We start from the raw sequence: 25,356 nt of genomic DNA on the forward strand, positions 1-25,356 counted from the left end.
AGAAGCACAAAAATACATTCCTGTTATAAAGAAGAAGACAGACAGCGGTTTCCATAAAGCACATCACATTTTAATGTCTCGTTCCAACTCTTTCTACATCTGTCAGGTTGGTAAAAAAGCAGACCTTCACAACACACGGACAACAGTGGCAGTAAGAGCGCACACACACACATCATCATCAGTCTGAAGAATCAATGGAAGAGGGCATTTGAGATGGGTAGCGATAGACCTCGTCCGGGATGCCAACCTCAGGTGGGATGTTCTTACATTGTCCTCTGCTCTACTCTGCCTTGAAATCTAACATTACAGCAGCTTGTCACCAAGGGTTTGGGGTTCAAGCACGGGGACGTTACCTTACATGGAAATGCATATGTATATATGTGATTTATGTACCTATAAAAGCATGCATCTATACAAAAGAGATAAGCCAGACCTATGGCTGGACAACAAGGCATTCAGGGGGGGGAACATCAGAACTGGAATGTTAGTACTGAAAGACAACAGGATGTGCAGTAAAAGTGAGAGACAAACACGAGACTCACAGTGAAGCAAAAACAGGGCATTCATGGAAGAATAACTGTTCTGGAGCCAGTGCATAATCAATTTTCTATAGTTGTTAGATTGACCAGCGAGGGAAAAGAAAACAGTTTTTTTAGACAGCTGGACCATGAGTCAACCTCACAGATGCTGTTAAGATGTACAAATGTGTATGTCGATTTGTGTGTGTGTGTGTGTGTGTGTGTATGCAAGAACATAATAAAAAGAAGGGTTGGACACAGATATCCATGCTTAGAGCAGTTTAACAAATTACATGACTATGATTGAGATTTAACACATATTAACAGACAATTGATCATAAGTAGAACCACACAGACACACAAAAATGCACACACACTCCATCTAGCACATCTCTAAGCCAACTGATAGCAACTCCGAACAAAGCACTATGATTACATTTTCCAAAAGTTAGTTAAAAGGATAATTTGACATTGAATTGATGAACCAAAAAAGATTTAATGTTCATCAACACTAAAATAATGTAATTTGTAATGCTACTTGCATTTCCATCTGATACAGGAAACATTAAAAATAAAAAGCAACATGAGTTTTTATTAGCACCACATTAAACCATAATGCAGTCAATCATCCATCGCTACTACAAAAAAACATGTTTGCTCCTACCATACGTAGGAAAATCCTGAACGATTAGACATCATAGCTACTTAAAGGGCTCTTTCAAACTTTTGCCAGAAGAAAATATCTTCAAAGTGGGCGAAAAAGGATGAAACTCTAATTCTTGGCATAAAAACCTACTAAGCTCTCATTCTCCACATTTCCTGCAACTTCCTAATGGCGAAACAGCCGAGGAAGAGCAGATATTGTCTTTCCTGTCTTTCCATTCTGTTATGCTTGCTGTGTAGGAAGTGAGACAGCTTTGCTTATTCGGACAATAGTTTACATGCATGAGAGCTCTTGCATAGGATTGGCTGCAGCAGTCTGGTGATGTCACTCGCTAGGAATGAGCTGTCAATCACGCAGCATGAAAGAGGACTGATGCAGACTGGCATGCAATCTGCAAATCCCACCACGACATATCGAGTGCAGGGTTGGATAAAGCAATCCAAAAATAAAGATGAGATGTAACTATGAGAAGACTAAAAACGACCCAATGCAAGTTCATATCATACCAAAGTTCAAAAATAACTGGGAGAACTTTTCAACTCTTCAGATCGACTTTCAACAAAGAGCACTTCAGGTGGGATTAATACTGTATATGATAAGAGTTTTTAGTCATAGACACACAGGTACGGTTACAAAAGTTTGAGTAGCTCTTTTCTAGACCAGTTTGACAGAAGGATCATTTATAACAGCAAAGCTTGTTGAGTTATCCTCAGCTCACCTGGCCTGTATTTCAATATGAAAGAGTGCAATCGATTAGACTGATTTGAGAACGAAGATGAGGAACAAAGACTTTCCTCTTAAAATGAAAAGCAGGGTTTTTGTGACTGTATGCTCGTGTGAGTGTGTGGGTTGTGTAGTTACAAAGGAACATTAAGAGGAATTCTGGATTGCAGACAGACTTTGCATTTAAAGGGATTGTTCACCCAAAAATGAAAATTCTGTCATTGTTTAATCACTCTCAGATTGTTCCAAACCTGTATAAATGTCTTTGTTTTAATGAACACAAAGGAAGATATTTGGAAGAATGTCCGTGACCAATCCGATCTCAGCCCCCATTTACTGCCATAGTAGGAAAAATAAATACTATGGGAGTCAGTGGGGGATGAGATCTGACAGTCTTCCAAATATCTTCCTTTGTGTTTAGCAGAACAAAGAAATTTATAGAGGTTTGGAACAATCTGAGAGTGATTAAACAATGACAGAATTTTCATTTTTGGGTGAACAATCCCTTTAACGCATAAAAACATGATAGACACTATCACTATATACTGTATATATAGGCCATTTTTAAGCAACTGTGTAGTGTGTTCTATAAATCCCAGAAGCTCAGGACGACTACAAGAAAATAATAACCGAAATGTTTCTCACAGCTTTATAAGCAATAAATAAAGCACAACGCAAACCGTTGAGATCAAAGTTGTTCTTCAGTGTTCAGTGAAAATACTTTGGATAGCACGCCACACATCATGCTTTGCAAAAATTTGGGGTTTTTAACAAGGGAACGAAGAACAAAATAAATAGCTTTTCAAAAATAAATGGCTCATATATGTTTTAAAGTTTAACAGAGATAATTGAGTCCACATATGGAAAGAAAACAATAAACTCATTCTGTGTGAAGTAAACGCTGACAAAGAGGTTTGTTGGATGTTGATCAGCTCAGTTCAGTTAAAGAGAAAATCCTCTTCAGACCTCTCTCACAAATATGTGGCCATGATTCATTTCAGGAACAATAAAACCAGAAAAGAAAATGCATGAAGTTGAAATGAGGTTAGAGGGTATCAAGGGGGAAAGGGAAAATAGAGGATATAAAACAGGTAAAAATCAATTAAAGAAACAACAGCGTTCTTTTAAAAGTTAGTTAACGTTTATTCTCTGCCTTGCTATTGTTTGCTTTGTTTGTTATTGCATCCCATCAATAAAATCCTTGTCTGCAAGGACTCACATGATGGTGCAGCACTTGCAGGGTTGTTTCTCCTTGCTTTTGACCTCAGCAGCGCCCCCTTCTGGCTTCCCTTCCTCGCCAGCTGCCTCGTTGTCTTCTGGCTTTGGTGGGTCTGCTGGGCTGCCATTAGGAGGCGCCTGTTCCTGCTTTGTGTCTGTGGCGGTGGTCTTGGCATCTCCATCCTCGATGACTACCACCTCTGCCTTCACAGTTGTACTTTCCTGCCCCAGAACCTTCTTCGTTTCGTCCTCATCTTCCACATTCTGGTAACCCATGAATACCATGGTAACCGGATTCTCTGCACTGGCCCCGCCCACTTCTGTCTGGGGCGCTGTGGGTTTCGCTTCCACACCCGTGATCTCCTTTAAGGTCGCAGGTGGGACTATATCTTTCACTTTCTCAGTTTCTTCGGCTTTTCCCCGTACCAGTTTAGGTGTGGTCTTGTTGCTCTCAGTCATGGTGACCTCATCAGCTTTGTGAAGGAGCTCTTCCACCTCTGTAGAGCTGAGCTGGTGAACACCATTGGTTACTACGCCATCCACAGTGCGGACCTCATGCACCACTACAAAGAAAAAAGAAGATTGAGTTAAGAAAGAGTTTAGTGCTGAAACATATTCTAGACATGTATGCAAGTGGTTCTAGCTACGCAGGCTTGACGGAGGCGTTGCTGTATAATATCATCTTCTAGGTTCAACAAATGTCATGGCGGAAAGAATGTTTATGGATAGGCCTAGTATTGCTGAACAAGTTTGCTAGAGCATATTATAGTTTAATTGAGGGAAACTGTATCGCCCCCTTAAGGTATGTTGCTGCCATCGCACTGCAGATTTATTTGTTACATTTTTATTTTTATTTTAAATCTAAATCAGATTTCGAGCAAGCACAAAAAAATCGGCATTGAATCTTTAATAGCAAGCATATAATAATGATTTATAAATTGTTGGGTACATTTCAACAAAACAGTCCGACATCACTCATGTTAAGATAATAACCAAGGTGCAATTTTAAATTCAAACAGAGATGACGATAGAGAAGCAAAAGTGTCAAATATGGCATGCTTCCCTTTCCCTAATAGCACACATACATCTGAAAGACGTCTATTTGATGTGATGTCTACGTTAACATCTTCAAGACGTTTTGATTATATGCTCTGAACTACATCTCTGTGATGTCTCCTGTCAGATGTCGTATAAACTTTTAGAAGATGTCTTTAAGATGTTTATTATTTAGAATGCATGTAAAACTGACCTTTATGTTTAGCATATGTTTTTACAAAGCAGATGTACCTTACTGCACTGGAGTAATACTGACCTAAATGACTCCAACACCAAGCTAATGCTGTAGGCTATTTGATACTTTCCCAGACCTTTTGATTTAAGATTACTCAGCCTTGTGAATACTTGTTAGCAAAGTTGTGTACAAACCCCTGTGGCAAAAACTATGTGCCCGCAAATTTGCTACATATTAAGGACATTCGCAAATAGGCTACAGTTTTGCAAGTATTAAAACAACAATGGCTTTCCTGTTGAACAAAACAGCATATGCTGGGATAGGTATGTTTTGATGCTGGTTTGCACTGGTTTAAGCTGGTCACATGTTGATTTATGCTGGTCCTTAGCTGGTCATGTGCTGGTTTAAGCTGGTCCTAAAATGGTTTAAACTGGTGAGGAACCAGCACATGACAAGCTTAAATCAGCACATGACCATCTAAGACCAGCACATGACCAGCTTAAACCAGCATCAAAACATACCTTACCCAGCATATGCTGTTTTTTTCAAGAGGGCTGTAAAATGCTACTTGTCAGAAAGCACAAAAACTACTTCTATGCACAGTTACTGACTCCCGTTAGCACTGAGGGTTGTAAGCCTATTTCAAGTGCACTTCTCTTGCTAGAAGTGGTCACTTGACTGATCAGGGATCAAACGCTGGGAAAGTGTTGCAAGTTGAACAAACAGAGCAGCAAGCAAGCACAGTGTTAGCATTAGCAGCTAGCAGCATTAGCTTTACAAATATTAGCAAGTACTTTCTTTATCATCTCTAAACCTTTGGAGAATATATTTGGAGACATTTGAATTCACTGTACAAATTCATTGTGACGTATAGGCCTATGAGTTCGAAGTAATTGAGAATGAGTAATTTAGAATGTTGAGAGTGAGGAGTTTTGGGTAACCCTGTATCTAAAGCCATGCTTTCATAAGCGTTTTCCTTTACGAGAAATGAGCGATGTTTGAACACTTCAAGTTGGTTGTAGTTAAAGGGACACTTCACCCAAAAATGTGAATTCTGTCACCATTTCCTCCCCCCCCCCAATATAGCCTACAAACATTCTTCTGTGGAACACAACAGAAGATGTACTTGTCTACACAATGAAATCATACAAAGACCCTTAACCATCAAGCAGCAGGAATGATAAAGAATTCAAATTTGTTGTAACTTATTTTCACAAAATATTCTGTCTACAGAATCATGCAAGGTTTGAGATCGATGATGGCAAACAACACTAGTTTTAATGTGTAAATGAGAATATATGAAAGTATAAATGAGATACGAGAGCTACACTCTTAAAAATAAAGGTGCTTAAAGGTTCTTCACTGCGATGCCATGGAAGAACCATTTTTGGTTCCACAAAGAATCATTCAGTCAAAGGTTCTTAAATGAACCATCTGTCACGATTCCGCTATCATGTCATGTTTATTTCTTGGTCTTGCAGCGTAGTCATGGCATAGCCTAAGGTTTTGTGTGAGAAAGACATGGCTTTGTTTTGATATTGACTTGCCATGTGCTTTCTCGTCTCGTCGTTTTTTTCTCGCCCTTTTGTCTCATTAGCCTTCCCATTAGTGTTTCATTACATACACCTGCCCCTTGTTAGTTATCCAGTGTTTGTTCCCCTTGAAAACATCCTCGTGGTCATTGTCCTGTGCTCATTCATTGTATTTGTTTCTATGCATTGTAGCTCAGTCGTGTCCTGGTTTGCTTGTGAAGGATTATCTTGCCCGTTGTGTGGATGTTTTTGTATAGTAAGTCGTGTCCTAGTTGTTTCAGCTATAAGCTTTTTGTCTGTTGTTTCATGCCCCCTCGTGGGAAGTCTTTGTTTTCAGTTGTGGATTTTAGTTTGTCAGTGGTTTCCCCCATCGTGTGTGTTTTGTTGTGTTTGTCATATTAAATATCTGTAAACCCCTTCATTACTGCCTGCGCTTGGGTTCGTCCACCACGTTCATGACAGGATCTCTTTCTTTCCTTTTTATAATCCAAAGAACCTTTTGTGAAACCGAAAGGTTCTTCAGATGTTAAATGCTCTTTATGGAACCAAAAGGTTCTTCTATGGCATCGAAGAACCTTGTGATGCATCTATTTTAAGAGTGTAGGGTGACAATATGAGCAATGTGAAATGTTTGGTGACTAATGACTTCTTGATCTCAAGCCTTTGTGCACTGAATAAATACATCCATTACACGAGAGTGAGTAAAAAATGACAGATTTTCACAAGTCCTAACTTGTTTGGGTTGAAAAGAAGAAAATCATACCCAAGCTTAAAATAATGTCAGCTTGACAAAATTTGACTCTAACCTGCAATTTTATGTGTCAAACAGAGATGTGATATACAAGCCAAAGCTACAGACTGCAACTTTAAAATCAGCCTGTAAAAGTGTATTTACCAACACGTTTTCTCATTTAACAGACATCTAAAATCATCCAACCTACATGTCTAATATTTATTTTATGTAAACACTTCTCGTAAAGCAGGCATGATCTAGCAAAGCCGCGCACGTCTGCACTATTGGCCACCTTTCTGTTCATCCTCATAGACCTTGACCCCTTGCTGCGGGTGGTCTCTGGGAAGCAGTGTGTTAGTGGACAGGACTTTGGTCTTCCCAGTCACCAGGTCCTTCTCAACCGTAATCTCTACGGAGTACATTGCTGCAGTGGCAACGGAAGAACACATTATTATCCTGCAGTGGTGCGATATCACTATCACAACAACAACCAAACACTCACTTACACACATACGCGCACACACACCGCTGTATGTTATATTATTGATGATAACAACTATATTCATCATCATAATAATGATGCAACAATGAGATGAATTACAGAGATTTTTGTAGGTATTATTCCAACATATTCTAAGGTTATAAAAAAGTGGAATGGAGTCAAAATATCTGATTTTGTAGATTATGTTGTTTAATTATAATTATACATTTTTGTTTTTATATTGCATCGAGGCTTTGTTTAATTTTGAGTTAATTCCACTATGAGAATCCATGGTTTCTTGTTAAGAGAAGCAGTGTTACCATGGCAACTGGATTTTTCTGAAAGGAACATCAGTAATACTTCCAAAAATAGTCTTTTCTATTAGCGGTTACTCTGCTTTTCAACTTGATTTATGAGTGAGAGATGATCTAGTACGCATGTCAGACACACACATGCACACAAACACACAGTAGGTGAGAAAACAGAGAGAATCAAAAGACAAGATTAGATGAAATCAGCACAAGATTCACATGTAAAAGTAAAAGCTCTGTGGATTTTCTTTAAAAGAATAGCACTGTTTATTTAACAAATAAATGCATTTGGCGTGATTTTGTTATTTACATTATTATATTATATTTGTATATCTTGTATATCTATATATTATATTATGTATATCTTATATTTATGAGTGCAGTAACATTCATAAGTGTCCCCCAAATATTGTGACTGCAAGCACCACAGAGGAGGAAACATCTTACAAAAGAGGTCAACTATAATAAACCTCCTGTTAATGTGAAAAAATGACAGGAAGAGTGTGTGATCTCTGCGTGAGGCACGGCTGGACCAACACTCACCTGCTCTCATCCTGTCATAGTCACCTCCGGATTTCACCAGACGAGGACTGACGTGAACTTTGACCTCTAATAAGGGTCATGAAATGAACATATGCAGAGAAGAGAAGGACAGAGAATGATAAAGAGGAGCGAGGGGGAGAGAAACGAGCGAGAAGTATGGGAAAGAGGAAGTGCCAGACACAAGACTGACCAGCAATATCTTACATCCCAATGGATATGAGATAAACACTGCAAAAATGAATTTCTCATGTAGTATTTTTCGGCTTGAATAAATCACATTTAATCACACATGAATCAGTTTGCTTAAAGGGATACTCCACCCAAAAATGTCAATTCTGTCATCATTTAATCACCCACAGGTTACAAATCTGTATACATTTCTTTTTTCTGATAAACACAGAGAAAAATATTTGGAAAATTTCAGCAAGTTCTTGGGCATCATTGACTACCATAGTAGAAAAACATTTTTGTTTCATTTTTTTCAAAAAATTTGATATTTTCAAGAATGTAGGAAATCAAACAGTTCTGATGCACTCTTGACTTCCATTGTAATTTTCCTACTATAGTAGTCAATGGTGGCCAAGAACTGTTTGGTTACAAGCATTCTTCCAAATATCTTTCCAAGACCAAAGAAATAGACAGCATTTTAGTTTTTGGGTGGAGTATCCATTTAAGAAGCAAAAAGAAGTTGATTATAAAAAAAATATTAAGTTTTGTTTCCTGAAAACACTGTACATCTCAAAATTATGTTTACGACACAAAATATCTGCCAATGAAGTATGAAACATAAACTTCAATTCAGTCCTCAATATAGGTTTTCTTACTTCATTGGCGGATATTTGTCTCTTGTTTTAAGCATAAACTATATTAATTGATTTACTTTAATATTCAAATGTATTCATATATTCGAAAAACAATACTGTTTTTGTAGTGAAGTAATAGATTTTTCTTTTTCGAGAATTTGACAGGTGACCTTAAGTGCTTGTGATGAAAACTGTGGGTGTTGTTGCTGTCAGAGGACGTTACCTTTAACAGCATCTATCACAACCTGCAAAAAGAGAACGAGAGAGAGAGAAAGTTAGCAAGATCAAATCAAAATGTGTCAAACAACATACATTCATGTTTCCTATGAAATATCCAAATGCAATCCTGTTACATTGTTGGAGCGAACAATTGTCTTTTGTGCTTACTACACAACTAGCGGTGTATCAGATGGGCTGTGGGTGTGAGGATTACTGCAATACTACAGTAAGAGGGTCTAAATTAGCTGCTGATTCAAAATGCTTGTTTAAATGTGTGTGCAAGCCAAAAAATACATCTTAGTGATGGAATACATTCAATTTCTGTATGAAGGATTTATGGGTGAGGAGCAAAAGAGGTCAGCAGGCACTAGACAAAGATATACACTGCGTTTCACAGAAGCGACATATTGACTACCACAGAAAAGTCAGATCAGATAAATGAATAACTGTTGTGACAGCATCTTTGGCGTTGCTATGGAATCTGCCCTAACGTGGCAAAGAATTCAGCACACTAACGCATTCGGTGAAGGCAACAATCCATCAGTCCCAGTTGTTTAGTACACGCATGGCTCCACCGTAGGAAATTAGATGAATTGCTTCCCTTAATCAAAACGGCCTTTGTGTGGCCGGACGTCAGATTGTCCCCCATTGTGTCGGCACTAAAGGATTTAATAGCAGTCTCTGGATCCCCGCCGCCCACCATGGTGTTAAGTTGATGTGTGTGCCAGTCAGAACTCACCTTTGTTTCGATGGCATTGATGTTGTCTTCCTGTACGGCATCTTTCAGGTTCTCTTTGGTGGATGTTGCAGACACATCTGTCTCTAGTTCCTCCAACTCTCTCTCCATTCTGTGGATGAAAGTGAGAGATAAGAAAACATCTTAAAATTGTAGCTTTGTATATTTTCAAAGGCACATTTTTTGTTCACACCACTTCTTAGTGGTGCTGCCTGCTTAACTTGCATTACTCAGAGTTTGGCATGCCAGTCTTGTGCCAGGAGCAAAGATTTAATCAGCGAATGGAGAATCAGATTGGTCTGCCAGTCAGCAGTAAGACCATCAGTGCATAAGAGAAGAAAAATCTTGTTCTATGGATTCTTACTGCACAGTCTTGATTGATTAATCCCTCATTGGGGTCTTAAAGGTGTAGTTAAAGAAAAATTCTGTCATCATTTATTCACCCTCATGTCCGGTACATGACTCTTTCTTGTGTGAAAAAAGTGGTTTGTCTTCATACAATGGAAGTCAGTGTTGTTTGGTTATCAAAATTCCTCAATATATGTTATTTTGTGTTCTGCAGAGGAAAGAAAGTTATATAGGTTTGAAGTGACATCGGGTGAGAAAATGAAAGAATTTGCATTTTAGGATGAACTTTCCCTTTAACCACGGCTGGACTGATTGTGTCTATATTAAAGGAATTTTTCACATACATTTTCATGTTGTCATCCAAGATTTTTATGTATTTCTTTCTTCAGTCGAAAATAAATGAAGGTTTTCTTCAATGGACTCCAAACGGTCGAAGGTTAAAATTACATATTCAGTGCAGCTTAAAAGGGCTTTATGATACCAGACGATGAATAAGGGTCTTATCTAGCGAAACGATCGGTCATTTCAAATGTATGGTTTATAAACACAAATGCTCGCCTTGCTTTGTTCTGCACAGCATGCTCACAACTTCACGTAATTAAGTGGACGCTTGACGTAGGCAGAAGTACCGAGTCAGTGTTAACAACGTGCAAATACTAAGTCAAACGTCGTTTACAAAAAAAGGGAGTTAAAATACAAAACAACGATGTCGGACAATTTTGAACTTGAGGAGAAGATGAGATGGATTTTTTCACACTGCCCTACCAACATCAAGTGTGACCTTTTCAACGTAATTACGTATGACGTGAAGTCATAAGCGTGCTTTGCAGAACAGAGCAAGGCGAGAATTTGTGTTTATAAAGCATATACATTTGTATATTTTTTGGAAAATGACCGATCGTTTTGCTAGATAAGATCCTTATTCATCGTCTGGTATCGTCTAAAGCCCTTTGAAGCTGCACTGAAACTGTTATTTTGACCTTCTACCGTTTGGAGTCCATTGAAGTCCACTATATGGAGAAAAATCCTGGACTTTTTTCGTCAAAAACCTTTATTTCATTTCGATTAAAGAAAAAAATACATAATCATCTTAGATGACAACAGGGGTGAGTAAATTATAATGAAAATGTATGTTGAAAGTGAACAATTCCTTTAACTGTGTCTATATTCACTACCCCTGGGGATTTATTCAGTCCTTTAACATAAAACTCTTCATCACACTGAAGTAGTTACCTCATGATATTCTCCTCTAGGTCTCTAGTTTTGGCCTCGTCCTCGAGGAGCTGTTTCTTGGTCTCATCCTCTTCAGATCCGGCAGTGGGCACACCGTCCAGCAGCCATCTTTCCCGCAGCGCCTTTGACTACATGGAAGAGCACAAATAGGTTGATAATGTGGCATATACAACAGACAATATAACAAAGATATTTATGTATCCCATAATGCAATTCACTAGACTTGACCATCCAATATCCAATGTGACGAATGACTCAGAAACAATATAAATTGCAATTTTCTTTGGTAAACATCTTTTCGGTCTTGATTGGACTGGCAAAAAGACTCAAACTGACCAAACCACATTATTATAAAAAAAACATTAACATTGACATAAATGCCATAAACTTAAGCTAATTTCCATTGCAAAGATATAAATTATATAAAAGTAAGCCTTGCATTAGAACAAGAGTGAAACATGCACCAAGAGACGTTCAATTCTCTCTTCTCCATCCTTTGGCGATAAAGAAAAGAGATCTTTACTAACCAAATACCCGCTCTGTGCCTGCTTTATTCAGATAATTGACATTAAAATCTAAGTGTCGAACTGGCACGGCACAAAGCTGCACTGGCACAAAACCAGACATGGTCATTGATCTGACTCTTTCTCTCACTCTTAGTGCTTATATTTGATTATAAGTAAGATAACACTGTTTGGGACAACATGGTAACTTGGAGCATTTAGAAACCACACAAGATGTTGGCCCATGCCCATCTTATAACCAGCAGTGTTACTATAAACCTGCAGGGTGCTGAAGATATACTGGGTGGGGTAACACAACACCATCTCCAACACCACATTCTGTTGATTTTAAACCAAAACATGAGATGAACATATAAGATACGACAATTGGATGTTTTGCATAAGAAGCAGAACACCCTGTTGATTTTAGATCTTTCAATACAACGCATGCATATTTGATATCTGCTCCAGCAAATACTCACAAAAACAACAAACTAAGAAATGTATCCGTTGCACACTGAACATTATGGAAGTGTAGGGTATCATTTGGCAGTTGTTCAACCCCTAAAGAGCTCTTGGCCTTCACTTCCTAATGCACTGAACATTCCAGCTGTTTCTAATCAAGACTTTCAAGATGTCAATCTTTCTTCATAAAGTCCAATAACAATTTTTGATATGCTATTACAGTATTACAATCGTGTCTGGAAACTGTTTCTTTCTTTTCATGCATTTGCTTTTTTTTATTCTTTCTTAAACTGCAAAACACCAGACAAAGCACTGGCATCTGGGAGATTCTCATGAAATCTTGAAAGTGACCAATTTGTGTCTTGATCCTGTCATTCTTGTCAGTAGTTTCCTAGCTCTGTGGACAAGTTCGTGCCAGTATCAGGCCTTTTGTGTTTGATATGTTTTGTATGAAGACACGTGGCCTTTGTTTTGACTTTGCACCATGTGTCTTCTAGTGTTTCATCCCCCTCACCTGCCCCAAGTTATCTCCCTGTTAGTTTCCCTGTTAGTGTTCATTCCCTTCACCTGCCTGTCACCTGCCCTGAATTATCATCCTTGTTAGTGTCCCTATATAGTTTCCTTCTGTTGATTTTCCCATGTTGGTACATTGCTTTATCCAAGCATCATTGTGTCTTCATGTTGGACTACCTTGTCCCCGTTTGCCGGTTCCCCGTTTGCCGGTTCCCCGTTTGCCGGTTCCCCGTTTGCCGGTTCACCGTTTGCCGGTTCACTGTTTGCCGGTTCACTGTTTGCCGGTTCACTGTTTGGACTTATTATTTTTATTTTCCTGGACCTTGTTTTGCCCCCTCGAGGGAAGTTTTCTGTTTGAATCTTGTTTTAGTTGATTGTTTGCCCCATGGCAGGTTTATTTAATTAATTAAAGTCTGATTTATTTTCAACTGCTTCTTGCATTTGGGTTCTGCTTGCCACATATCGTGACACTTAGATATGGTGACCCAGACCCGAAATGTGACCTGCATTTAACCCCTCCAGTTAGAAGAGAACATACGCAAGATGTTTCAAGATGTCAAACATGATTTTTTAAAAACACTTTCCTCTTAATTCATTAAAAAACTAATTATTTTATACTATACAATTAATTTAATAACTTTTACAAACAGTTTTACACAATTTTGAACATTCTTTACAAAAAAGTTGTTTTCATTACCGTAAGTATTTAAAACTAGTAGAACATGAATTGTTTTTTTCAAAATATTTTAAATTTACTCTGTTTAAATGACACATGCACTCTGTGTTTTATAATGAAAATGCCATGACTTTTCAGTGAATCTGTGAATGACTACCAAGTGTCCCGTTTTTTTTTTAGCAAAACGACTATTGCAGGCACATTAAAGAAATTGTGCTAAAATAAAACACTATAATATATGTTTAATATCGTATTTTATATTGTTCTAAACATGTAGGGGAAAGGCTCGTATATAACTTTGAATTATCACCAATCAGCATCAACTTCCTGTCCTGATCACCACTTGGACATTACACGTCCTTTAATCAGTCTGAACCAACTGATGAGCCAATCAAAACAAAGGAAACTTTGGAGCCAAAATACTTCAGTGTAGCATTTACTCTCTCAAGACAAAGAGTAAGTAACCGATCCATGCCATGTAATAACATTCCAAACACACTGTATGCATAAACTTCAGTGAGATTTGGCAATAGGCCTAAAACCGCACAGCTTCATGCCTCAAGTGGTTAGAATTGTTCTGTATTTGAGAAGAACGCCATAGTCCTTATCTCAGATGGACAAAAGCTTGCTCATATATCAGCAAGCATGTGTTTTCAGAGCTAGAAGAGGCCCCTTCAATACTTCAGCAGCCCACTATTCAATGGCCATTCATCTCTCTCTCTCTTTCTGTTTTGCTGACTCTGAATGGAAGCTCCATAGAAACTGCTAATGGGGAGGGTTTTTGGATTTCATCACTGGCCAGCGCAGCCAAGTCCCTCTCATTCACAGCTGCTTTGTAACATTTATAATCTATAAAAACAACACAGAAAATCCCTGCCAAATTCATCTTACAGTTATCAAAAATACTTGCAAGACTATATTTTGTTATTTTATTTATCACTTATTGATAAAGAAATCCGTGTAAACGTCCAACTTGAGTCCCAAAAGACCTCAAAGCAATTCTTTCAGAAGACTTCAGGCTTTTTCACTACATTGCAAGTTTAAAGGGACAGTTCACCCCCAAAATCTGGAGAAATGTCTTAGTAGTTTTGTATTCATGCAATGGAAGTCAATGGGGACCAGTGTTGTTTGGTTACCAACATTCTTCAAAATATCTTCTTTTGTAGAAGAACACAAATCATACAGGAATTTTTATTTTTGGGTTTGATTCAACATGCGGTGTCCCGATACGAGCACTTTACAACATAGGATAATCTGCATACTCATGACAGTATATAAATACATCATGAATAGTAGAATATTCCAAATTAAGCCAAAGACAAACTTAGCTCAACTCTAAAACATATCATCAAGTTAAATTGGGAAAAACAGCTCCGAAGCCCAAAAGCAATTGTGTACACCTGACCTGAGGACCACAGAGACAATGCAACATATATTTAGCAGAGTGAAGCATTTCCTTCACACAAACAGGACGTCCTATCAGCCAGCCCACCACCGCCACCCCCGGCAGATTCTCCTTCCTGTGTCTGACAGGGTGTCCTCGGCCCAAACTTTTATTAAGGTGTCCACGGAGACTCCACACTGTAGTGGACTGGAAAACACACCGTTATGACATCAAATTCACCATATTCAAAACCTCAAACATAGACAATGTAATATACTGGGCAAAAACATATAGCTCTTGAATAATCATCAATGCAGCTACAGCGATGCCTCAAAACACCTGTTCATCTATCCATTCTGTTCATCACTGTGTGCCGCCATTTGTTCAATTCAAATATTGGAGATATAAATATCCATTTATTTTCACTCATACAAGGAATCGCATGACATGCACTGTGAACTATGTATTCTACCTTGAGGTGCTGAAGCTGTCGCCGATCATCTTCTAGTTGTCTTTTCTTGTTCTCAATTTCTGCCTGTCTTTTCCTTTTCTCCTGAGAATACAAACATAGAATATCAAGCTTTAAGTATTATAATATTCTTCAAGAATTGTGAATGAACTATCAGGGGACAGACCCATCTGCAAACGTTTCGGTGTTTATAACGGGCTCTGATTTCATACGTGTGATAATAAGTGTTAACAAGTGTGTCTACTCCTCCGTGCATGCATTAGTGGATGGGGGATAAGAAAAGATCTGTCTATTAATACCGGAGTTCTCGTTTTTGTCATGATAAAAACAGATGAACATTATCAGATGAAATTAGGTGTGCGATTATATGTAGAGGCACAATGTATTGTGATAATAATGTTCAGTATGTATTGTGGAGCTATGATGATGTGATATGACATGGCATCCGTTTAATCATTTAATCTATTCTGCTATTACAGAGCAATATCTGGCACATAATGAATGGGAATCTCAATTAATACAACTGACAATTTGCACAAAATACAACATAAACCATTATAGAGACTTTCCATCCCTACATATGCTTTATGCAACACTGCTCTTTGTCAGATATATGAGATCATTACAGGATAATGAGTATTCTGAAAGCAACTAAATTACGGTCACATTGAAAAATGCAGTAAGTTAATAGTGCCGCTACTTGTAGTAAATCAGGTCCAAACGCTGGCTGAAAATAAGACATCAAAGATTTGTGCAGGGGTCTTAGTATTTTGATGGCAAGAGTAAAGAAACAACAAATTTGCTTATGAAAGGACCAGGATACTTAGATACCCGAAACATGAATGTGTGTGATTTTTTGGAGAATATATTGACAGAAATGCAATATAATATGTATAAGCATGCCTTCAGAGGTGTATAAATGCCGTACATAATGAAGCAAGTTGTTAATATCTTAGAATGAGCTGTTTTTTATCTACATACAGTACAACGGACGGTCCTCTTACAAAGAATTCACCATGCTGTTTCTCCATTAGCCCTAAACGGACAAACTGCTCTAAAACGGCTCTACACCTCACCACTAGGTGCCGCCAAATTTCATAAACTGGACCTTTAAGAATATGGCTGTCATAGGCTCTCTGGCTGGGTCATGTCACTTTCCCACTTCACAACATCCCAGCTTACTTCCTTATAGCCAAAATTGTTATTTAAATTAAACATTTAAAACAGACAGACAGGCAGTAATTTCATAGAGGAGTTGTATTTGCAAAAATCCAGTTTGTGATTTGTGAAATGGGTTCAGTAGGTGGATTTAAGACCGCCAGGGGAACATGTGGTGTAAGAATCTAACTTACTGCAATAGCCTGGAGCCGCTCCTGCTGTAATACTGATTCTGACATCCTGTGAGAAAGAGAATATACATCAGACTGGCAATAACCACATATGAAGATAGATTACCTTCTTTGTTATGGCATTTGGACTTTCTTAAATATTTCTGTGAACTTAGAGTAGTGAAATACATATTTCCAAAAAAGACATTTCATAGTTCATAGCTTCATGTCATGTCACAACGATCTAATTTACAAACCGGGTAAGCATTGGATTTTTGCAACCAAACCACACTTCCCATAATTCTTCATGGCAGGAAACTAAACCAAACATATCAAAATCACACCTAATGCTTATCCTTCATTCTTATTGCTTAAAAGGCTCCTTTGTTGCGATGTATAAAAGGGAAAAAATGCAAAATATGCCATTTCGACACTTTTTGAAAAACATGGAAAGGTTTAGAAATATGACCTTAGAAGCATGGAAAACTGTTTAATGTCTCTGAAAAATGACTGCCAAGATGCAGGTAATATGGTCTGCCAGAAGGGAATGTTTGAAAAAAAGTCTGGAGCTTTCTAAGATTTCAATAACGCCTGGTTTGATTGAGCAAGAGAAGAAAAAATTCAGCTCTGGAGGAAAACTGCAAAAATTCCTCGTATACTTTTTGCAACCGATTCCGAGAAGAACATGAATTGACTGTAGTGTTGTTTTATTGTAGAGCACAGCCTCTGTGGATTATCAGCGAACAAATCTGTAGACGAATGCCAAAATAAATACCAAATGACAAATAAAATACAGGAATATCCTGTTTAACCGACTCCTTCATTTCTGGGCAACACTTGCATACATGAAAAGCTCAAAAGTGCTTTCAGACAGTAGGATGGGTGCCCGCTGTCAGTCCAGTCCGCTATAGGACGCAGTTGTGGTGGCGGCCCCGTAAAAAGCACATGAGAGCTGAGGTGAGATCCCATAGGGGAAAAGAAGAACGTGAAGGTTGTTCTCCAACCCACCACAGCCAGAAAACTCACATCCCCCACATGTGTAAAACACAACAATTGTACAAACAGCCTGTTAGATGATCTGAAGGAGCTGAGCGAGTGTGATGCTCAAAGTGACTCATTACACACCAAAAATAGATGTTTATGCAAACATTCTTATGGAGGCAAGCTTGTTTAAAGCTTTAAAACATTAGGCTGATGTCAAAAGAAATGAGAAATGCCATAGTCTTAATGTGGATCCAGTGCATCATTTGATCTGAATCTGCTTTTAGATGCGCAAGCACATATCTGTCAGAGCAACTTCTTTTTTTGCATATATCAAAGCTGCTTACTCAACAAAAATTCTCCTTCACATCCAGACAGACTGACCTACAGAGCACAAAACACTCCAGCATTCAGCAAAGTAACTGAACTGATTTACATTCACATAAAAAAATTTAATATTCCTCTTTTGAAATTGAATGGTGTAAATTTTCCCACATCATATTTATGTAATTGAAAGCCAGTACGCTCACCACAAAGGGGTGAGAAATGAAAGGAACCAATGAAGCGTTCCACACAGCAAGCTAGATGGATTTTTTTATGCGTCTAATTTTCAATACTTCATAAACAGCTTTATTTAAACAATGGGAATGTCTGTTTTACAATCACACCACACAACATCCCAGGGAATAGGGAGAAACTTTGAATAAAAGCATATGTCAAATGCATATAGATTAGAGATGCGCCGATATATCGGCCAATAATCGGTATCGGTCCATACAAGCGATTTTTTCATCCTAACGTTGAAACGTTTTACACACTATTTACGCGTGGTATGGAGCACTTGTATATTTCTTTCGTACCAACTAACATTTTCATGAATCCGAATTTGCTCTGCTCGTGTTTTATGAATGAGACCCAGTGTATGTAAATGTATGTGTAATGCAGTATAAATTGTTTTTAGTAATTTTCATAAACAAAATATGGTAAAAGGGAAATGAACTCACAAAAACCTGCATAAAATTACCCAATAATACAGGAAAGTCATAACATCACAGTGATGATTATTGTGAATCTGTATATAGCTGTATGTGTGTGCTCTGGAGGCTCAGCCACGTGTAAAATGAGGGTCATATGTCTGGCTAATTTTCCTCGCTGTCACATGCTTATCAGCCATAGCTACTGTAGCACTAACAACATGTCCTATGTTTCTTTTACAAGCTCAACACTTTAATACCTATCAACAGTGTCTGAGTTGTCTCGTAATGTTATGGATGAACATTTGTGAGATTTGTCAAATCAAAGGCCTACAGTGTAACGAAACGTTTGATACAGACGTAACATTCAATAAAAGTCTGAGCGAAATATTGAAAGTGACGGCCTGTTGAACAATCTGACTCGCTATATTTCACTGCTTGGTGTGGCTCTTAAATACATGAAAAAAGATATGGATCATACAATCTACTTCACTTTTTGTGATACAATAAGTATTTTGTAACTTCTGAACATCTTTGAGATTAAATTAAGTGTCTGACAAATGCCAAATGGGAAAAAAATCCCCACATCCATGTTCCATCTAGTGAAAAACCTTTCCAGAAATGTGAAGAATAACGTGTAATGGCTTTGAAACGTTCAACGAGGACTCCAGTGTGAATATCGACATACTTTTGAACATGTAATGTATTTCAGGCTTTCTCGGTTGTTAAATGAATCACATCGTTCACAAATGAAGCTGCTTTTGACATGCACCACTGTTCAAAAGCAGCCTAGGGAGATGATGGAATTCCACCCTAAAGAAATCACATCAGACATGCTAGAGAACTGAAACTGATGTTTTCCACTCAATAAAGCACCTCATCTCAGCCAACACAGTGTGAAACGTTCATCTAACAGTTTTAACCATTAGATCATTTCACATCTTTCAGCTGAGATGTCTTGAGGTCGTCTAGCTGAGATACAAAGAGAAGCTTAGAGACCCCATGACTGGCAGGCCATCTTAATGAGATGTTAAAGGCATAGTTCACACAAAAATAACAATGTGTCATCATTATTTTACATTTATGTTGTTTAGAACCAGTATATAACTGTGAAACATTTTGAGAAATATCTCAGTGATTTTGTGCCCATATAATGGAAGTCAATGGGGTTCCGTGTTGTTTCGTTGCCAATTTGTTTCTTTATGACAAAGAAAGTCATGCAGGTTTGGAATGACAAAGGTGAATAAATGATGTCAGAATTTCAATTTTTTTTTGGGTGAACTGTTCCTTTAAGAGGACAATTTAGTCCAGCAACTTCTGTAATTTGTATAACATCCATGCTATATGAAATTTCCAATCTGTAAATTTCACCATAAAATCGAGAAAAAAGAAATCGAGAAAATCAAAGCAAAAATTGCATAAACAAATGATTTTAAAAATCTTTCTGCTACATTAGAAATAACTCCCTATAACGGACTACAGATACTGTATAGTTGATGATGACAATGTTGATGCTTTCTGGTCTTCATTGCTCCAGAAGAACTTCAATCAGTTTAATGATCCATGCTCCTATAATGATCCTACTTAGCTAATAACCATAATTCAGGAAAACACATTTAAATGTCATGGCAATGTAGATAAATGCAAAGAGATTATTGGTTTAACCTTTCAACTGAGGCTTGTGTTGAAGAGGAGAACAGAATGGAGGAGAGAAAGAAGGTTAAACTTTGTAAAGAAATAGTTCACCCAATCAAATGGACCCCATTTTGGGGTGACCTAATCCTTTAACACAAAAAATGCATTCCCACAACTCTCCCCCCCAAAAATATCCAAAGAGATCTGAGACTTATCATTGAAGTATCACATCTCATCGTCAGGGCAAATACATGCGTGACCTCAGACATGAGCCCAGACTCCATACACTCAGATTTATAGTGCTTGTCTAACCTATGTGCAGAACTGTTCAAGCTCAACACTGCAAAGTGTAATGTCTAACAGTCTTACAAAAAGCACTGTCACAGAAGATACATTAACTGTTTAGCTGAGCAGTGAGAGATGAAGAGATTTCATTGGTGTTGCTTAATAAAGCCCAGACATCACACAGTGAATGCATCTGGGTTGTATTTATCTATAGGTCAAGCTTGGCTATAATGCAAAGCACATGCTTTGACCACAGTTTATTATAAACGGGATAAAGTTACAACACAACACAAACCATACAAAATATTAAAATACCATACAAAAAGAACCCCCAATGAGCCACACAGATCCAAAAAATAAAAGAAATCATATTTACTCTTACTTGAGAAGAAAGCCTCACTATCGTGCTCATATGTAGGATATGTATAATAAATAAGTTATAAAAAACTAACTCTAATGGCGTGTTCACACTAAACGCCAACAATCAAGTTCCACGCTCTTTATTACTTGTGGGAAAAGTTATATTCAAGTCTATTTGTGTCTTTACATTCACTTTGTATGTAATTTACTTGCGCAAATTGCTTAATTTCCTTTTGGTGTGAACACAGCATTAAAAAATATTTTCACAAAACTTCATGCATTTAAGCTGTTCACAGACATAACAACAGCATTTTAGGGCTTGACAATGCAATCTTTTGTAAACAGCTTTGCTGCAAGTGTTTGAACTTATCATTAACGTGTCTGTGAAAACTACAAAAATGTGAATTTGTAGAAAAAGGTGACGTCATGAGCATGCGCATGTGTTTCTTTACAAAGTGACAATAGCGGCTGCTGATGCATAATGCAGCACAATACTGCATTTTAAGTATTTTTTACCAATCCCTGGACATTGTAAACATTTGAAAAAACTTTTTAATATATATTTATCATCTCACCCTAAGAATAAAGACAAACCTCAAACCACATGGATTGGATTGCTGATATTGAAGGATAGACTTGAGGACAGGCTAGTTTGACAGGGGCCAGAAAACAATCACCTAGAAACCACTGAGAACCCCCTAGTAACCATTTAGAAATGCAGTCAATCAAAGCATTAGCAGTCACTCAGAGCACCCTAGTGACCACACAGCAATGCCCTGGCAACCGCCCAGAACGTGTACTGTAAATGTGAAATCAACTTGTCACAGTTTAGCTTCTGACTTTATCAAGGTGGGCTTGAAACCAGAAGCTCAGGGATGTTGATTGGAAGGAAGGGAACATTCAGGCAAGATTCACCAGCTGCTTATTTGGGGAGGGAATAAAGTGCTCCACTCATAACAGACGACCTCGACTAGATGCCTAAAACACACAACAATGCATTGAGTGGAATACTTGTTGACTCGCATAAGGCGGTCTGTGCCTGAACAAAATTTATCTTAAAAGGATAGTTCACCAAATACTGAGTCACCTCACCATATTTTGTACGTACGTTCTAATCCAAAGATTCCTCCTAATCCAAAATTGCAGGACTGAATTTAACAGTATTCATCCAAGGAAACACATCCCAATGGATTACTCAAGAACTGCTCAATGAATAAAATAATTTAATTTAAATCGAGTTCATATGACATCACCCCATACTGTCAGAAAAGGGTGGTGACTTTGGGAGTCAATGAGAAAAAAAGCATGATGCCTCCAGGCTTCTCACACACTGTACAAAATTACAGGAAGTGATGAGCAGATGATGCATTAGATTTAATGGATCCTTATATGAAGGGTGGATGGATTTCCGCTCGATCACACTGATGCTGTTTCGTTTTGCATCTTATTTATTCCATCTTCTGTCTTTGAGGAACCCTGACCCAAGCAGTTTCTCGCCATTCATTAAGACTCAGCTCAGACACAGTCAGGCGAATCCTTTGAAGCTTCCGAGCATTCTTCAGCACATGTGGCTGAAATCAGCACTTCATGAGAAGGGTTCTAACGGTGGGGAACTGTACACATGCTGAGTTTCAAAGGAACATCCACAGGAACTGATGTGCCCATCAAGCTTGTTTGCTATTCCAGCATTTTCATGGGAGCAAGAGGTCAAGACTTTTTTTTTGACATTTTCACTAAAGTGAAAGTGAAGCTTTCCAGAACAGTTCGATCTGTGCTGCACGTTTGTAAATATAAAACCGTCCACAATAAGCCTATCCATATTCCATTCAATAACCACCGCATATTTTAGAGCTAAAATGTGCTAAGATCATATTCCAGGAAGGTTATTTTCATTGTGTCGAAAGCACAACGGCTGATTTCATACTCCCATCCATGGAGTGGACATTTATGGGATTTCATACAGACCCCAGCCAGTCACTAATAGAGAGGCATGTGTTATTCGATATGGGCAGGGCCTTTCATTCAGATTCCTGGAGCAACTGTCAGCCCACCCCTCATACCCCTCTCTCTCTCTCTCTCTCTCTCTGTCTCTCTCTGTCGGTCTGGTATAGGACATTAGAGTAATTAAGTCTGCCAGCAGTTGTCTCTACTTTTCTAGTTGAAGGTCTACCTATGATATATGTGTCTTTCAAAATCACTGCCAGATTGTTATTTCACTTGTCGTAGTTTTAAATAGATTGAAAATAAATACAATTTTAAAGACACTTTATTACGGAGTTCAAGTCTAGGGGAGTCACTGCCAGTTATTAACTTACATTAATAATCGCTTAAGTTAAACTTCATGCCTCTCTCGTTTCCAAAAATCTACGCAAAACCACTTTTAATGTACAAATGTAACACAACACATTGACATTTAGTCATTTAGCGCTTTTGTCCTACATACAAATGTATACACACATACAGCCATATATTGCATGTATAGTTTTTCATGTTTTCAAGACATAAAGCAGTGATCACGCTAAAGAGCAATTGTATTTGTATTTACTGCCACTACATGGCTCATAAATCAATAAAATACACATGTAAGTAAACAACTGCACAGAGAGAGTTAAAGCCACGAAGGAGAAGCTGTCAATACGCTTGATCTGCAGCGCATGTGTGGATGCTGCTCGCCGCTGTGATACCGTTATTCCGCGCGCATGAATGCAACGTTACACTAATACATCGATATATAAATAACTAGGCCCAGGCCTATATAAACCATTAAACTATGTAAAATAGCCAAGATAAGAAATCCTGTTCAGCGCGAGCTGCGAATAAAGAAAACTTTATTTGTTTCTCATTTGTAACGCAGACGCGTTTCGGCTGCCCCTCATCTACATGCGCTGACTGACTGACCGTCTCTGTCCTCCACGTTTAAAAACACCTTACACCAACTCTTTCTTAACGTAAACCCCACAACCTCATGAACCATACATTTTGTAAACGATCTAGGGAGAAAGCGCACAATGGCGTTTTTGCATGTAAACAGCAATAACAGAAGAGCAGCGCATGGGATCTTTTTGCAGGTGTGGCTCCGTTAAGTCATTGTAAGGGCCAGAGGCACACCGGCCTGCGCTGGTATTAGATGAACAATAGTTAGCATACTCACTCCATAATGTCCAAATACGGTTTCTCGCAAATTCCCGATTTATTTTCCTAGAGCAAAGCGGTTTAAATCAAAGCAGCATCACCATCAGTTTCCAGCCCTATGTCCTCTCCCTGTGTGAGCAGTGAAACCGGGAGCTTGCTGGCGTCCCTCCCCTGATTCTGCTCTCTCTCTCTCTCTCTCTCTCTCTCTCTCTCTCTCTCTCTCTCTCTCTCTCTCTCTCTCTCTCTCCCTCTCTGCTTTATGAGACAACCGCAACCCTCAGGCGACACTGGGCTGTCAAAAACCCGAAAGATATTCGCAATATGCACTCCTCATCATGTTAGCACTGAAAGTGTCAGAAAGCCGGGTTTTGTGAAAAGGCGCGTTTAAATTATTTTAAGTATTAGATATGTTTTGGTCGGACCTTATAATTAAAAAGGACACGTGCCTCCCCCCGTGGATGTTCAAGGCAATACACGCCAACGCAAGAGTCTTAAAACATATTTTATGACGATGAAGAAAATGTATTTAAAAATAAGGTATCTATAACCTTACATAAAACCACCAGATTTGTACAACTGAAATGTACGCATTTTATTTTGCACAAAAATGAGATTTTTTTTTGCTCACGGTGCATTAAATATTACAGTATCTAATGTGTTTTTCTTATGTATGTTTATTTTGGATTGTTGTATAGCTGTGGTATTATAACAGCAGTAAACCTGTCACTGGTGTTGGCAATGCAGCACTACTCACACTACTGTAAATTGTCAGAAATATTGTCAAGACTAGTTCAATGGTTTTACTTAATGACTTAACGACACGGATACATATTTGTGGAAATAAAAATTCAATTTCCAATCCAAAGTGTCTAAACAGCCATGACATTATTACAGTGAAGTATAGTTACCATGTTTAGCCGAAAACCAATCACTGCCTCGGTTCTAACAAAATGTAAGCCTACATGACCTTTGTACATGCCCAAGACATGTTTACGATATGTAGTTTAATTTCAACGCCTAAACGAAAAATATAAGCTAGGAGTAAAAAAATCCTTGTTAATTATTTCTCCACGTTTAGGACAGCCAGGAGCACTTATATCGACCGGATGTGGGCGTGTCCAGTGACACAACAAACCTTTAAAATAAGTAAACAAAATACAAAAATGACGTAGTACATAAATCTGGAACTGTGAATAAGTTTTTTAAATAATAACTAACCAAATGTAAAGCTTGGGTATGAACATAACCCAGATTTACGTTTACCCAGGGTTTCAATAAAATGCCCCTGAATCTTCTTAGACACTCCTGCTGTGTAACATCTAAAAAACACATTAGTGACTTATTAAGCATATTTAACA

At 38.1% G+C, this 25,356-nt stretch overlaps 1 protein-coding gene across 3 annotated transcripts; it reads right to left on the reverse strand.

Annotated features, from left to right (window-relative positions):
* Nucleotides 1-51: 51 nt before the first annotated feature.
* palm1a (paralemmin 1a) lies at nucleotides 52-24,205 on the reverse strand. 3 transcript variants are annotated; one of them, XM_079483229.1, is made up of 9 exons: nucleotides 24,018-24,205; nucleotides 16,656-16,701; nucleotides 15,307-15,387; nucleotides 11,294-11,421; nucleotides 9,716-9,824; nucleotides 8,981-9,002; nucleotides 7,955-8,020; nucleotides 6,912-7,043; nucleotides 52-3,686 (listed from the first exon to the last, which is right to left on the reverse strand). In XM_079483229.1, the coding sequence occupies exons 1-9, from the start codon at nucleotides 24,020-24,022 to the stop codon at nucleotides 3,121-3,123; spliced, it is 1,155 nt and encodes a 384-aa protein (XP_079339355.1). In that variant the 5' UTR covers nucleotides 24,023-24,205; the 3' UTR covers nucleotides 52-3,120. The 3 variants fall into 3 exon arrangements, with proteins under 3 accessions (XP_079339355.1, XP_079339357.1, XP_079339356.1); XM_079483230.1 differs by lacking the exon at nucleotides 7,955-8,020 and having other exon boundaries at nucleotides 58-3,686; nucleotides 24,018-24,180; XM_079483231.1 differs by lacking the exons at nucleotides 6,912-7,043; nucleotides 7,955-8,020 and having other exon boundaries at nucleotides 24,018-24,193.
* Nucleotides 24,206-25,356: the final 1,151 nt, after the last annotated feature.

Source organism: Barbatula barbatula (assembly GCF_947034865.1).
Source record: "Barbatula barbatula genome assembly, chromosome: 20".
NCBI classification, from domain to species: domain Eukaryota; kingdom Metazoa; phylum Chordata; class Actinopteri; order Cypriniformes; family Nemacheilidae; genus Barbatula; species Barbatula barbatula.

Bases quoted from the DNA above. Each gene is read 5' to 3' on its own strand.
- palm1a (XM_079483229.1), bottom strand. The intron at 15,388-16,655 runs GTAAGTTAGATT...TTGTATTCTCAG, and splicing joins AGCGGCTCCAGGCTATTGCA to GAGAAAAGGAAAAGACAGGC. The intron at 7,044-7,954 runs GTGAGTGTTGGT...TTGCCACTGCAG, and splicing joins CTATGACAGGATGAGAGCAG to CAATGTACTCCGTAGAGATT.